The following is a 16,398-nucleotide window of genomic DNA, read 5'->3' on the forward strand; positions in this document are numbered from 1 at the left end:
TGTCAAAAGTTGCTCTCCTTGGGCTTCCCTGGTGGTCCAATGGTTGACAGTCCACCTGCCAATGCAAGCCACATGGGTTGGATCCCTGATCCAAGAAGATCCCACATGCTCCAACGCAAATAAGCCCAGCCCCTGTGCCACGACTACTGAAGCCCGAGCTCTAGAGCCCACGCTCCACAACAGGAAAAGCCACTGCAGTAAGAAGCCCAAGTGCCACAATGAAGAGTAGCCCCTGCTCTCCGCTACTAGAGAAAGCCTGTGCACAGCAACAAAGACCCAAGTGCAGCCAAACATAAATTAATTAATTGCTTTTTAAGTAGCTCTTCTTCCCCAAATGGATGGGGACTCATAACCTACACCACTGGGCTAGGAAGAAAAATACGTGCAGGCATTGCCTCACTTTGAGAACAACTGATGCTAAAGCTGAAACTCCGATACTTTGGCCACCTCATGCGAAGAGTTGACTCATTGGAAAAGACCCTGATGCTGGGTGGGATTGGGGGCGGGAGGAGAAGGGGATGATGGAGGATGAGATGGTTGGACGGCATCACCGACTCAATGGACATGAGTTTGAGTGAACTCTGGGAGTTGGTGATGGACAGGCAGGCCTGGCGTGCTGAGATTCATGGGGTCGCAAAGAGTCAGACACGACTGAGCGACTGAGCTGAACTGAACTGAAAAGATTTTCATATAAAATAAAGCTAAGAAGATGAAGTAGAAGTGGGTCAGACTATTCTGCCATGAGAGACGGCAGATGATGGTCATTTCATCTTTTACTCATATTAACAGCAACCTAAGTTGGCAGGATCAGTGTTCCTTGACTGCATGTAACTGGTTAGTGATCGTATACTCCACTGCTAATGTCATCACTACTTGTAATTCACCCCACTTGTATTCCTTCACTTTATGACAAGTCTCAGCCCAAGTCCCAGCCCCCACACACCATCTCCACCACCACCACACCACTCGATGAGCAGCCAATCCTTGCTTCTTGCTGACCTTCCCAGGTCTAAGTGTGCTGGGCTTAGAAGTCACCAGCAAGAGGCTACAGGTGGCCATCCAGGACAGGAGAGCATGATGGACCTCTCACTAATGTAGAGATCTGAGAGGTGAAAAATCGAGTTGAGAAGTAATTTTGGACACTTGTCTTGGGGTCTAGGTCTCAAGACAGTTGGTGGGGGAGGGGAGAAGACGGGGCCAAAGAGGGAAAGGAAGTGCCATCAGCATCATGTAGGGAGAATAAGAACAATTCTGGTTCAGCTGTCAAGAGACCTAAATTGGTTCGGATCCCAACAATGCTAATTGACTGTATGGCCTTATAAAAGTCACTATCTCTCACTGGGTCTCACTGGTTTTGTTATCTATAATACAAAGTTAATTAGGTTACCTTTCAGCTCCAGACACTACTGTAATGAAAAATGAGGGTAAGGAAACTTTATGAAAAAATTTATCACAGAACTCTAGAAGTTCTTTTCCATACAGGAACACAGGGACTTCTCTGGTGGTCCAGTGACTAAGACTCTGTGTTTCCAATGCAGGGGACCCAGGTTCGATGCCTAGTCAGGGAACTAGATCCCACGTGCCACAACTAAAGACTGAATTCCGCAACTGAGAATCCCACATGCCACAACTAAGACCCAGCACAGCCAAAGAAATAAATATTTTTAAAAAATGTTAAGACAAATATATAAAATTTATTAAATGAGGATGTGTTATTTTTAGTTTCAATGCAACAGATTTTAACCTTTAGTCTTACTGTGCTCATAAAAATTCATAAAGATAGTAAATATGACTGATTCTGTCAAGCCATCCTTCTGTGTTACAGTAAGACTAAAATGCAGTGTACTTTACAGTGGACTAAAGAAACCAGGTACTTGTAAAATAATATTCTCCCCAAAATGACATACATAGCACAACTGGACAGTGCACTGCCTCGTCTACTGAATTACTTCCATTTGGGATGAAAGATGCACGACTGTGGTTCACTGGTTCTCAAGATTTTGATTTTACTATCAAAACTGTTTATCTACCCATCCTTGAAAGCCATGTTTACCTATTATGTGTTAAAACAGGCATTCTAAATAATACAACTGCCTAGCTTCAGGCTGTTTACAGCTACAGAATGACTGACTTAACTCACAACCCAATACTATAGTAATAAAAATAAAGTAATAAAAAATAAACCACTTACTGTGTACAGTAAGTAACCTGAGACATTCAGTTGGTTCGGTTGCTCTCAAGGTAGCCATGTTATTCTAAGCCTTAATAGCAACTTTAGTTTTTTTAAGCTTCTTTAAACTGCATGAACTCTTTCCTCTCATTTTATATAGAACATAAAAACAATGACTTGATATCACAAAAATTACCCTTAAAATGTATTTGAACTTCACAATATTAAGGTAGTGATTAGTGCTGGATTTTAAATATGCTATTTATCAGCTGCGCCTCACCACCCACTTAAAGAGATTCTAAGGGCTTAGAGTAGCCCTTAAAATGTAAAACCATTAAAAAGGTCTACTTTAGGAAATTAAAGTTAAAACTGAGCTATGTATTGAAACAACAATCCACAGAGGGGGAAAGCCTTTGTCCTAAATATCCAAATAATTGTACCTGAATTAGCCAGAAAAAATCAATTATTTCACTAACATTTAAAAATTCTTCACTTTATCGCATATGCACTCAAAACTGTGGCATATGTGAAAATGAATTACTCTCAATACATTCAAATGTATTTGTCCTTTATAGTCTAAATTACAAGACTATTACACAAACAGGCAAAAGAAAAAAAAATCATTGCTGGGCAGTAGCTGTACTAAGAATCAGAAGAAAAGTACATCTGAATTCTACAATAAATTAACATTTCATTTTTCAAGTAACTCTGTATTTCAGTCTTAAAATGCTCATGGAAAATAAAACACATTTGTATCCAACAAAGAAGACATTTATTTTAAAGGAACAACTTCTAGCTTGGTTCAAAATCATTATTACAATCAAACCAGCTAAAGGAATAAGAATTTTTTCTCAAGAACAAATAAAAATATTATTTTCCATCTTTTAAAATGAACTGAAATTAAACACATGAACATTTTGCATTTATTGAAGGCATCCAAATGATATCTGAGAGATTTTAAAACTTCACAGGAAAAAAAAAAACTGTAAATCAAGAAACTTCTTAATCATTACATCATTGGTACTAGTTTAAGCTGTTACGTCTGTGAGAACAATAAAGTAATGCACAAAGCGAATATAAAGAGAAAAGTATAATAAACGCGTCTGTCACTCTGAAGGGAAAAGATTTGCCCAAACTAGTCCCTCCCAATTGTACCGGTGACAGTCAAACAATAGATGGCTTTTCTTTGCCCAGATCCTGGTAGGTCCTTTGATTTATAACTCCAGTGAGCAAAACTTTGTTCCTAGGATAGGGAAAAATAAAACTTGAAGAGCAAAGAGCCAAGAAATGTTTAAATACTATGGAATAATATGCAGCAGTTTAAAAAAAAATTAAAAAGTATACATGTCCATTGATATGTGTCAAAAAGTAAGTTGCAGAATAATGTGTATCATAGGTTCTTATTTTTACTTAAAAAAAAACCTACATATGTATGTATGTGTACACATTTATATCAAAGAATTTATTTAGTATAAATATTTATACTAAAGAATTAAGATAAATGTAGAAGGATAAACCTACTTCTGCTTCATTGACACGCTAAAGCCTTTGTGTGGATTACAACACACTGTGGAAAATTCGTAAAGAGATCAGACCACCTTACCTGCCTCCTGTGAAATCTGTAGGCAGGTCAAGAAGCAACAGTTAGAACTGGACACAGAACAATGGACTGATTCAAAATTGGGGAAGGAGTATGTCAAGGCTGTATATTGTTACCCTGCTTATTTAATTTTTATGCAGAGCACATCATGTGAAATGCTGGGCTGGATGAAGCACAAGCTGGAATCAAGATTGCCGGGAGAAATATCAATAACCTCAGATATGCAGACAACAGCACCCTTATGGCAGAAAGTGAAGAAGAATTAAGAGCCTCTTGATGAAGGTGAAAGAGGAGAGTGAAAAAGCTGACTCAACATTCAAAAAATGAAGATGATGGCATCCGGTCCCATCACTTCATGGCAAAAGATGGGGAAACAATGGAAATAATGACAGACTTTATTTTCTGGGCTCCAAAATCCCCGTAGATGGTGACTGTAGCCATGAAATTAAAAGACGCTTGCTCCTTGGAAGAAAAGCTATGACAAACCTAAACAGCGTATCAAAAAGCAGAGACATGACTTTGCCAATAAAGGTCCGTCTAGTCAAAGCTATGGTTTTTCCAGTTGTCATGTATGGATGTGAGACCATAAATAAGGCTGAGAGCCAAAGAATTGATGTTTTTGAACTGTGGTATTGGAGAAGACTTTTGAGAGTCCCCTGGACAGCAAGGAGATCCAACCAGTCCATCCTAAAGGAAATCAATCCTGAATATTCATTAGAAGGACTGAGGCTGAAACTGAAGCTCCAACACTTTGGCCACCTGATTTGAAGAGCCGACTCATTAGAAAAGAACCTGATGCTGGGAAAGATTGAAGCCAGGAGGAGAAGGGGACGACAGAGGATGAGATGACTGGCCGGCATCACTGACTCAATGGACATGAGTTTGAGCAAGCTCCTGAGACGGTGAAGGACAGGGAAGCCTGGCATGCGGCAGTCCATGGGGTCACAAAAAGGCAAACAACTGAGTGACTGAACAGCAAAAGAAGGATAAACAAGTATTGGTTACTGTTGATGAGTTAAGAGAGGCTTAAAAGAGAAATTATTGTTTCCTTTATTCCTCCTTACAACTTGTAAAAAGAAGGATAAACTTTTATAAACAATCAGATAAAATTTTAATTGAAGTTTCTGTTTTAAAATAATTATAGGTTCATATTCACTTTGGGGGCTTCCATGGTGGCTCAGATGGTAGACAATCTGCCTACAATGCAGGAGACCTGGGTTCGATCCCTGGGTCAGGAAGATTCCCCCTGGAATAGGAAATGGGAACCCAGTCCAGTATTCTTGCCTAGAAAATTTCATGGACACAGGAGCCTGGCAGGCTACAGTGCATGGGGTTGCAAAGAGTCAGACATGACTGAGCGATTAACACACACACACACCATACACACAGATATTCACTTATAATAAATAATACAGAGATATCCCCTGTACCCTTTATCGGGTTTTCCCAATGAGAGTATCATGCAAAACTATTATAAAATCACAGGCAGGATACTGACACCGATTCAGTCAAGATACAAAACATCTCCATCACCAGAAAGATTTCTCAAGTTGCCTTTCTAAAGCTACACATACTTCCCTCTCACCCTCCCCTACTTCAAGCCTGTCCTCAACCCCTGACAGCCACAAATCTCATCTCCATTCCTATAATTTAGTCATTTTAAGAATGCTGTATAAAATGTAATTATACAGTATATAACATTTAGAGACTGGATTTGCCTTGGCATAATTTTCTGGAGATTCATCCAAGTTGTTGTAGATACCAGTACTTTATTTCTTTTTATTGCTGAGTAATATGTCCTTAAAGGACATCTGAATTATTTCTAGTTTAGGGTTATTAAGTAATAAAAGCGTCTAAGAACATTCATCTCAGTTTCCTATTTGAATGTAAGTGATTTTTCATTCTCTAGGATAAAGGCACTACTGCTTTACCTATGTCCCCTAAATTTTGTACTTTTAATTCAGTTCAGTTTTTAAAATTTCTCTGAGATTTCCCCACTGATCCATGGATTACTTAGATATTGTTTAAGTTTCCAAGTGTTTGGAGATTTTATTATCAGTCTGTTATTAATTTCTAGTTTGATTCCATTATAATCAGAGAACACATTCCATGTGTCAATTCTTTTAAATTCATTAAAGTTCACTTTTATGAACCAGAGATGGTCTTAGTATAGGTCCCATGGGCAGTGACAAGAATGTGTATTCTGCTACCACTGAGTGCAGTGTTTTATAAATGTAGACTAGTTTCTAATGTTTGATAGTAGTGTTGAGTTTATCTGCATTCTTGGGGAATTTCTGTCTAGGGTTTTCTACTAATTGTTGAAAGAAGGGTGCTGACATCTCCAACTATGATTGTAGATTCATCAATTTCTCCTTTTGGTTTTTACTTCACATGTTTTTTCAGCTCTGTTGTTTAACACACATTTAGGATTCCTTTGACTTGATGGATTAACCCTTTCATCATGTTAAAATGCCAACTGTGTCTCTCATAATTTTCTTTGTACTGAAGTTTACTTTATCTGAAATTAATATAACCACTCTTCTTTCATTTGAATAATTTGTGCCTGATATTTTTTCATGCTTTACTTTAAACCTGCCTATATCATCATACCAGAAGTACATTTCTCGTACAAAAAAAAAAATACTGGGTTTTATACGGAATCCGCTTGCCAATCTCTGCTTTTAATCACTACATTTAGACCACTTACATTTAGTGTAGTTACTGATACATTTGAGTTTGAAGTTGCTACTTTATCTTTTCTTTTTGTTCTCTGTTTTTTGCTTCTGTTTACTTTTTAACCTGCCTTCCGATGAGTTACTTAAAATTTCATAATTCTATGTTGATTTATATATAGTGGTTTTTGAGTGAATCTCTTTGTATAGCTTTTTTGGTCATTGCTCCAGATATTACATTATATATCATAACTTATTTCCATCTACTGGTACTGTTGTTTTACAATCAGAGTGATGTATAGGACCACTTTAAAATCTTTATCAGAGAATTCTAACATCTCGGTCATCTCAATGTTGGTATCATCTTGTTTTTCTTTCAAGTCTAAATATAAAACAAAACTCCAATAAGCAATAATAATGAGCATACTTGGAACAACGAGAAAAAGAGTGTCTTAGCAGAGAAATAGAGTCTTAGTAAAGAAACAGAACATATAAAGAAGAGCCAAAAAAAAATATTAGAACTGAAAATTACAGTAATTGAAATAGAACTGTACAGATGCCTCAAATACTGTATGTATGGGAGACAGTGGAAAGAATCAGTGATCATGAAGATGAAACAATATGATTTTATCAATCTGAGTAACAGAGACAGTAAACTAGGGGAATAATAGAGCCTTTAGGCACTTGTGGGACTACAACAGAAGATCTAACCTTCCTGTCATCAAAGTCCCGGAAACTGGGAAAAGCTTGTATGGTGTCCAGTGACACTACAGGGAGGAAGGGAGGGTAGCCTCTTTACTGTTAGATAGTGTTGAAAGTCTTGGCTCTCCACTGACACTATGTCATTAGGGAAGAAACCGAGGTAACCTGTTACAGTCATTCAAGAGTGGAAGTTCAGCTCCCTCCCCAGTCCTGGCTGGCAGAGGAGAGGACTGGGTCGTAAGGGTTTTTCTGTGGTGCTTGACTAGAGTAGCACAGTTATTGTCTAAAAGTTTTGTCTTGCTAGGCTGCTCCTTTCTTGATCCTTAGCTAAAGAGAGCAGGCTTTTGCTGGGGCTTTTTCTGTCTGTACCCATTGGCACATTCTTAGGTTGCCAGTCTCTCTAGCTCTGGTGCAATAGATCTGAGACAAAAAGAAAACCTAAGAACTTATCACTACATGATCCCTTGGATCCCAAAGCCCCCAGCCAGTCTGCTTCTTTCTATCTTTTGGAGTCTTCTCCTGTTTGATTTATAAATAACATCTTGGGTTTGTACCTAGTTTTACTTAGCAGGAAGAAGAGGGAGAAGTATGTCTATTTCATCTTCCCTAAAGTTAAAGCAGGCATAAGTTTTATGATAAAATATTTGCTTGCGAGTTATTTGTTTATAAAGACCTGGGGACATGAATTCCCTCTTACCTGGGTCATTTTAAGCCATTTCTTCTTTTGAGCTATATGGCCAAAAACAATACACATGACAGAAGCAAGGATGGGTTGATTCCTTCATTCTCAATTAACATCTGGAAGGAAGTCTCTAAACTTTATTCAGTCTCATATAATTAGAATGTATTTTGTGAGTGATAATATTGAATTCCTCAGTAAAACAAACATAGAACCTTATAACATTTCTATCCCTCCTGCCATGGTGTATGCTCACTGTTCAAGCCACCAGTTTTCAGCTGGTTGGGAGGATCAGGGGGGCGGGCTGGTGATTATGCCCTTCTCCCCCTGGTCTCATTTGGCAACATCTAGAGAAGGCAATGGCACCCCACTCCAGTACTCTTGCCTGGAAACTTCCATGGACGGAGGAGCCTGGTAGGCTGCAGTCCATGAGGAGGGGTCGCTAAGGGTCAGACTCGACTGAGCAACTTCACTTTCACTTTTTACTTTCACGCACTGGAGAAGGAAATGGCAATCCACTCCAGTGTTCTTGCCTGGAGAATCCCAGGGACGAGGGAGCCTGGTGGGCTGCCGTCTATGGGGTCGCACAGAGTCGGACACGACTGAAGCAACTTAGCAGCAGCACAGATATTTCAATTGTTATGACTTGGTGGTAGGGAGGATGATGAGAGGATCATACTACTGGCATCTACTGGGTAGAGGCCAAGGATAATTCTAAACATCCTACAATTACAGGACAGCCACCCACAATGAAGAATTATTCAAACCAAAAAGTTAAGTGCCAAGGTTGAGAAACCTTGGTTTAGATGTTTGACCTACATTTGACAACTGAGTTTAATCTTCAGGTATTCTGAGCACCTTCTGGCCTATGTAATTGTTTGTGGAACTCTGAATGCTAGGTCTGGAAGGGCCCTCCCCGAGCTCTAAACAGAGACAGCACACCTTGCCAAGACTGTTTTATCCTTTGACTTTCCCTCAAGGGATTGGCTCCAAATTAAGACGTCTAAAGTGAAGAACCATATCCCTTGCTTATTATGGAGAGAACGTTGTTTATATAAACTCTAAATGTTTAAAACAAGTGGCCTTATTATAATCTTAAGGATTTTTAGAATCATAATTTAGACACCACTTTTACTTGCATTTTCATTGCTATCCCTCACCTCCCCGAGTCACAAAAATTTCAACAAATTTCCCCCACTGTTCTCTTCTCACCCTAATAAAACTTCTGAGACCAAAATAATGCAAAGTTCCATCTTCTGGATTTGTTGGGGGGAAGGGAGATGGGGCACAGAGGCAAAAGTTTAAAAGCAAGAACAAAAACTAACTATACAAAAAATCAATACAATGGAAGGCAGGGATGGGACTAAGGCATTTGGAACTGGCCAAGTCTTGAGAGTCCCTTGAACAGAAAAGGAGATCAAACCAGTCCATCCTAAAGGAAACCAACCCTGAATCATTGGAAGGACTGATGCTGAACCTGAAGCGCCAATATTTTGGCCACATGATGCGAAGAGCCAACTCACTGGAAAAGACCCTGATGGTGGGAAAGAGTGAGGGCAGGAGGAGAAGGGGGCACAGAGAATTAGATGATTGGATGGCATCACCAAATCAATGGATATGAGTTTGAGCAAGCTCTGGTGAAGACAGGGAAGCCTGGAGTGCTGCAATCCATGCGGTCACAAAGAGTCGGACATGACTTAGCAACTGAACAACTAAGTCTTACAATGTGGGGTTAGCTAGTGACTCTGGCTTCTGACCCTAATCCTCCAAACCACTCTCTTACATAAAGCAATTCTGGTAACTGAAGCACCAGAAAAGGATACACAAGAGAAATGTAATACCAGAAAGAACAGAATTCACTGTCCCAGGGCCGATCAGCATTGATACTCTCCCTTTATTATATTCTATTTGAACCCTTCAAAATGCATTTTCTTTATGAGCCCTTGCTCTAAAAGTGCAACTTTCCCCAACTATATAGGACCTCTGAGCCGGCTTCCAATATAGGCCCCTCTTCATGTCACACGCCTTGACTATGTTACAGAGTTTCTTCTCACAGGGGTGGGCAATGAGGCCTTTGTTCTCTCCGTTTGGGCTCTCCAATGCGTGTATCCCTGATTCCTTTTTTCTCTTAGATCCACAGAAAACTTAATTAGAAGTACTCATTTTGAAACAGCCTGAACAGTCAGGCTGGTCCTGTTCAGTAACCGTAAGGAGGTGTGGATCTTACTTGAAAACATTTGTCCCATTCCGCCTACCAACATTAGGTCAAAGACGACACAGGGGACTCTTGTCCTTACACGTTTTTGTTTCCGTAATGGGCTTTAGGATCACATTCCTTAAATCACAGCCAAGAGTATATTCTGGGCTGAAACTATTTTAAAGGCATAATGTGGCAGTAGTATTCTGTGTACTAACAAGAGGTTTGGCGCTGCAGCCAAGAAGAGTAACAGAATCTTCTTCCCTCCTAAGTGTCATTCTCATTACCATTCTCAAAAAAAAAAAAAACCTCTTTCCTTTCCTCCTTCCCTCTCTCCCTCTCTCTCTGTGTATGGGACTCAGACTCCCCTATCATTATTTCTACTTTGAATGTCCCTGTTTAGAACTAAGTCAGTATAATGAACTAGGACCCTATCTAGCTTTGCTCCCTGCTGGGGACACATCACAATCAACAAACAGGCAGTCCTGGCATGATTCCAGCCTCTTCTCTGGCGTATGACTGGCTGGGGTGGACACCCAGCTCTTTTCTGCCTTTGCTGAACTGGGAGGCAATTCTTTTAAACTCACTAAAGCTAGGAAGCCTCTTATGTAAAACAGGGCTCTTACGGGTATCCACCTGATGGGCTTGTCCTTGGGACAAATAATCACTTATAGTCCATATAACTGAGAAGACCTAGAAAGTAAAAACTTTTAAACATATTTTAAGAGAATGATTTTCACTGAAAATGGACCAAAACTCTTACAAATACAACTTATTAGTAATATAGTGATCTTCTTAAGGTACAGATTCACTTAATAAACTGTACCGAAGACCAAGTCTTTCATATAAAACAAATCAATACTAAAGAATCACAAAGACTTTGAAAGGAAAGGTTCAGTCAGTTCAGTTCAGTTGCTCAGTCGTGTCCAACTCTCCACGACCCCATGAATCACAGCACGCCAGGCCTCCCTGTCCATCACCAACTCCCGGAGTTCACTCAAACTCATGTCCACAGAGTCGGTGATGCCATCCAGCCATCTCATTCCCCGGTCGTCCCCTTCTCCTCCCGCCCCCAACCCCTCCCAGCATCAGAGTCTTTTCCAGTGAGTCAACTCGTCTCATAAAGGGGGCCCAAAAGGGTATTGCAGTTTCAGCTTTAGCATCAGTCCTTCCAATGAACACCCAGGATTGATCTCCTTTAGAAAGGAAAGGTTACCAGTGATGTATTATTACTAATGTTCTTTGTACCAGTTTCTGAAATATCCTCTCCATTATTTTCACTTTTTTAAAAGGATATACTCCCTCGATGGAAAATTCAAAGAGCCTGATTAACACCCAAGCACTTTGGCTAGCTTTTCGAGCTTTGTCTAGCTTAGAACACACGATATGCACGATTTTATGTCTGAATCCTGAAATGAAATTTATCCAGAAGAAATATGACCCCCGTTCTGGATCACCTACTTCCATTTTAATGTCGTAGTTCTGCCCAAGGACGCTCTGGATGAGCTCTTTGATGGTCTGGTCGGAGGCCAGCTGGGCCTCGGACTGCTGCGAGGCGATGATCTCCTCGATGGACTTGGGGATCGCACGCACTGGCTGCGGGGGGCCTGCGGGGTGACCTCCCGGGAGTCGCTCGGCGGGGTGCTCTCGCGGTCGGTTTTGGAAGCGGCCCCGGGGGCTTCCCGAATCTCGCCCCCCGAGTCCTCGGGGCAGGAAGCGGGTGTTAATCCTCACTCTCCTCCGCCGGCCGGCCGCCTCCGCGTCTCCCTCGTCGCTGGAAAGGGAGTCGCGTAGCCTCTCTCTGGCCTGGCCAAGCTCGGCGAGCTGAGCCGGCTGCAGGCTCGCCACGCGCCCCCGGGCCGGGTGGAGCACGGGCTTGGAGTCCGCCGGCGGGGGGCTCCTGGAGCCCCGGTGCGCCCGGGCCTTCCCCGTGGGTGCGCGCGGCGGCAGCAGGACCACGCGTCTGGACGTGCCGGCCCTGGGCGCGATGACCGGCGGCTTCTGGGGACGGTGCCGGAGGAACGCGGAGCTCCGCAAGTAGAAGTCCTGGGGGCGGAAGGGCCGGCCCTTCCCGGGAGCGGCCACCTCCCTCGGGCCCGGGGGCCGCGGGGCGCCTCGGGGCGCCGGTTGCGGGAGGGTCGCAGCTGGGTGCGCACGACCTTTAACCCGAGGGGAGCCTGCTGGTTTTGGGGATCCGACGCGGGAAGCGCTCCCTTTCGCCGCAGGCCGGGCCGGGCTGGGGACCCGAAGGCCAAAGACGGGGACTTCATCCACAGCTGGCTTGGCGGCCAACTTCTCCTTGATTCGGAGAAATTCCTTTTTGGTCTCCTTGCGAACCTTCTCCAGCTCTTTAAACATGTACGATTCTTCTTTGTATTTCAGTCCAAAGTGCTTTGAAATCGTGGACATCTTGACTGATTTGGCCTGTGAAATAACAATAAATTTATATATATATATACACACATACATGAAAACTTCTATTGATAAATAAAATTCCAGTTCAAGAAAGCTTCTCATGGTAGAACGTTCACTGTGCTTAACTGAGGCACCAGTGGGGCAGCATTCGTTTATATCATTTTAAATCTACTATTTAAATGATTTACTACTAAATCATAATGATACTACTAAAATGATCTTTTATCATTTTTAATATATCATTTTAAACTACTGGCCTGTTTTTCACAGTAACAATGAAAAACTTTTAAATTAGTAAATTTTTACCATGAAGATTTTCTGAAACTTGTAATGAGTGTATTTTAGTATTTCTCTCGACTATACTGTAGTGTCCCATTTCCCTAGGCAAGAGGGACCACACTCCAAAATAGGCATAGTAAACCTAAAGTAATCCTGCCAAGAAGAGAGATCAGAGGTCAGTAGTAGCCTGGATCCTACTTGCAAGCCTGCTTTTCAAATTCTCTGAGCTTTTCAGAAATGTTAATTCATAGCCAACAATTTTAAATTGAGAGATTTTCATATAAAAATGCAGATTTGCAGTTTCTCTGGGGTGGGGGAATGAAGGCTCTGGCAATGCAAGGGCCAACCCCTACTCTTGTGGCAGGACAACAATTTCCCTTTCCCTTCTCCAGCTGGTCGATGGTGTCTCTTCTCCATTTCCTACCCAGCCCACTTGCCTCTACCTTTGACAGGAAACAGAGCAGGTATAGGAAGGGAAAGAGGCTAGGCTGCAGTGAGATCAGGAGGCCTTGAATGCCAGGTGTTTGTACTTTTTCTGTGGTCTATTGGAAACTATTAAAAAACATTTAACAGAAAAGTGGCTTGATAGGATCTAGGACTTGGGGTGGGAGAAAGGCGAAAGGGAGAGAGGGCAAGTAAGAGTAGGTAAGGCCTAAGGCCTTGGTTTGGTAACAGAGCAGAGTGAAAACACTATAAGGTAAAACTGGTAGGATCTGGCCAATGACTGGGAATAAATAAAATAGCAACTTTGAATCTTTTTGATAAAGTCTGGGTCATAAACCAAGTGTGTAATGAAGCTGTTGCTATTCACTGAACTTTACACTTAAAAATGGATTAAGATGGTAAATTTTATGTCAGGTATATTATCACAATTAAAAATAAAAGTATGCTAAAAATAAAAAAAAAAAAAAAATAAAAGTATGCTATTCAGCAGAACCAGCCATCTATGATTACAGGTGAATTTTCAGATCTTGAGAGCTCTGAGATCATTACCGAAAGCCAGGATAACAAGAAATACAAATAGAGAAGGGCTGATGACATTCTTTGGAACTCTCACAGTCGCGAGGTGGGAAGAGTGGGAGCAATCACAGAGCTGGGAAAATGAGAAGTTTCCATAGAAGCCAAGGAGAGGAGAGTGTCAAGAAAGAGTAAAACAATGAAATAAAAGCAGAAAATAATAAACTAAAGAAACTAATTGATTTCTTAGAAAACCCAAGGCCAAGGTTCTTTGAAAATAAAATAATAAAGCAAAAATACCTCAGGAATACCATCATTACTTGCAAATGTGATTATTTACATAGAAAATCTAAGCACTAAAGAACTATTTAGAATTATAATTGAGGTCTGCAAGGTATTTAAATTTTTAACATTTATACAAAAAAAAAAAAAAATCTTCCTTTATACCAAAAGCATGATGGCAAAATTCCATGTATAATTTATTTGAAGGAGTAGATGTCTAGGAATAAACATAAGGAATGTGCTGAAACTGCATGAATGAAATGTTTTAATTTTAACTGAAGGACATAAAGGAAAGACTCCACTAAGTAGGCAGTTAATATTCCTTGGTAAGAAGACCAAATATTTTCATTTTATCAGATCTTCCCAAAATACTGTACTGGTTTAATCCCATCATAAACAAAGTCAAAACATGATATTTTGAAATTTGAAAACTAATTCTGGATTTATTTGAAGTAATAAACAGGATAGATTGGCCAGAATTTTGGAAAGAGAAATGTCCAACAAGATACTTAAAAAACTCATATGGATGTAAGAATAACACTGCTGAGAGAATCAATATGTAGACTGAGTGAGCAAAATTAAAAATGATATGGGTAATATTATAATGGCAGCATTAAACTGATGATAACAGAAGAATCATTCAATAGATTGTGCTGAGACAACTGGTTGACTGTGGGGGGGTGGTGAGGGGGTTTATCTCATTTTATGCCAAAATATAATGGGCTTCCCTGATGGGTCAGACTGAGGAATCCACCTGCAACGTAGCAGACCTGGACTAGGAAGACCCCCTGGAGAAGGAAACTACTACCATTCCAGTAGTCTTGCCTGGAGAACTCCATGAAGAGGAGCCTGGCTGGGTATAGCCCACCTGGTCCCAAAAAGTCTGACATGACTAGCACTTTCACTTTTTTCATTTTTCACAATGGACTTAAGACAAATATGGAAAGAAACATTTTCTTATGTTACTTTGCATTTCTTTGCTTACCAAGTATCCACATTTCTTGGTTGTTTCTTTTATATCAGCTCATAAAAGGGCTATTTACAATTAGATTTCTTCATTTATCATGCAGTCTGGGCTATATGAGAGTATGCCAAGGCTGTATATTGTCACCTTGCTTATGTAACTGGTATGCAGAGTACACATGTGAAATGCCGGGCTGGATGAAGCACAAGCTGGAATCAAGATTGGCGGGAGAATGAATATTGATAACCTCAGATACGCAGATGACACCACCCTTATGGCAGAAAGCAAAGAAGAATTAAGAGCCTCTTGATGAAAGTGAAAGAGGAGAGTGAAAAGTTTGGCTTAAAACTCAACATTCAGAAAACTAAGATCATGGCATCTGGTCCCATCACTTCATGGCAAATAGATGGGGAAACAATGGAAATGGTGAGAGACTTTACTTTGGGGGGCTCCAAAATCACTGCAGATAGTGACTGTAGCCATGAAATTAAAAGACACTTGGCTCCTTGGAAGAAAAGCTATGACCAACCTAGACAGCATATTAGAAAGAAGAGACGTTACTTTACCAACAAAGGCCCGTCTAGTCAAAGCTATGGTTTTTCCAGTAGTCATGTGTGGATGTGAGAGTTGGACTATAAAGAAAGTTGAGCACCAAAGAATTGATGCTTTTGAACTGTGGTGTTGGAGAAGACTCTTGAGAGTCCCTTGGACAGCAAGGAGGTCCAACCAGTCCATCCTAAAGGAAATCAGTCCTGGGTGTTCATTGGAAGGACTGATGTTGAAGCTAAAACTCCAATATTTTGGCCACCTAATGCGAAGAGCTGACTCATTTGAAAAGACCCTGATATTGGGAAAGATTGAAGGCAGGAGGAGAAGGGGACAATGGTTAGATGGCATCACTGACTCAATGGACATAGGTTTGAGTGGACTCCAGGAGTTGGTGATAGACAGGGAGGCCTGGCATCCTGCCGTTCATGGGATCGCAAAGAGTTGGACATGACTGAGTGACTGAACTGAACTGAACTGAATTACTTTACAATATTGTGATGGTTTTGCCACACATCAACATGAATTGGCCATAGGTACACATGTGCCTCTAAGGATGAATCTCATTTAGGGGTCAGACATAAACACAATGAAACTCATTTCTAAAAGTTTATAATTTGACTGCTTCCCTTGATTCTAGGATTTGAGGTGGAGGTAACAGATATGCATTTTTGACTGAGCCAGAAATTTTCTTTCTGTAGTGGGGTACAACTATTAATATGAATAGCAGTAATTTTTGTTTTGGGGAGAAAAATTATTGTGAGACCTGAGTTGGCAGCCTTCAAGTTTTTATTTTATTATTCCATATTTCTTTTGAGTCATTTAAGAGGTTGAAAGAAAGTGAAAATGTTCCAGAAATATTTTCCACTTTCTTTTGGTTACAAAATAGGCCCCCTCTCTACCAAAGGTTAGTGCATATCCCCCCACAGTATATT

General features: G+C 40.8%; 1 protein-coding gene across 1 annotated transcript in view; it reads right to left on the reverse strand.

The window, feature by feature from the left end:
• Positions 1-16,398, reverse strand: part of TTC6 (tetratricopeptide repeat domain 6) — a 221,746-nt gene that overhangs the window by 180,250 nt on the left and 25,098 nt on the right. Inside the window, 3 exon segments of the mRNA XM_088829482.1 lie at positions 11,482-11,622; positions 11,625-11,729; positions 11,731-12,444. Of these exon segments, the coding sequence (XP_088685608.1) occupies positions 11,482-11,622; positions 11,625-11,729; positions 11,731-12,429 (945 nt within the window). The 5' untranslated portion in view covers positions 12,430-12,444.

Source organism: Moschus berezovskii, chromosome 21, assembly GCF_049115385.1.
Source record: "Moschus berezovskii isolate FMDL1 chromosome 21, NW_MosBer_1.0, whole genome shotgun sequence".
NCBI lineage: Eukaryota > Metazoa > Chordata > Mammalia > Artiodactyla > Moschidae > Moschus > Moschus berezovskii.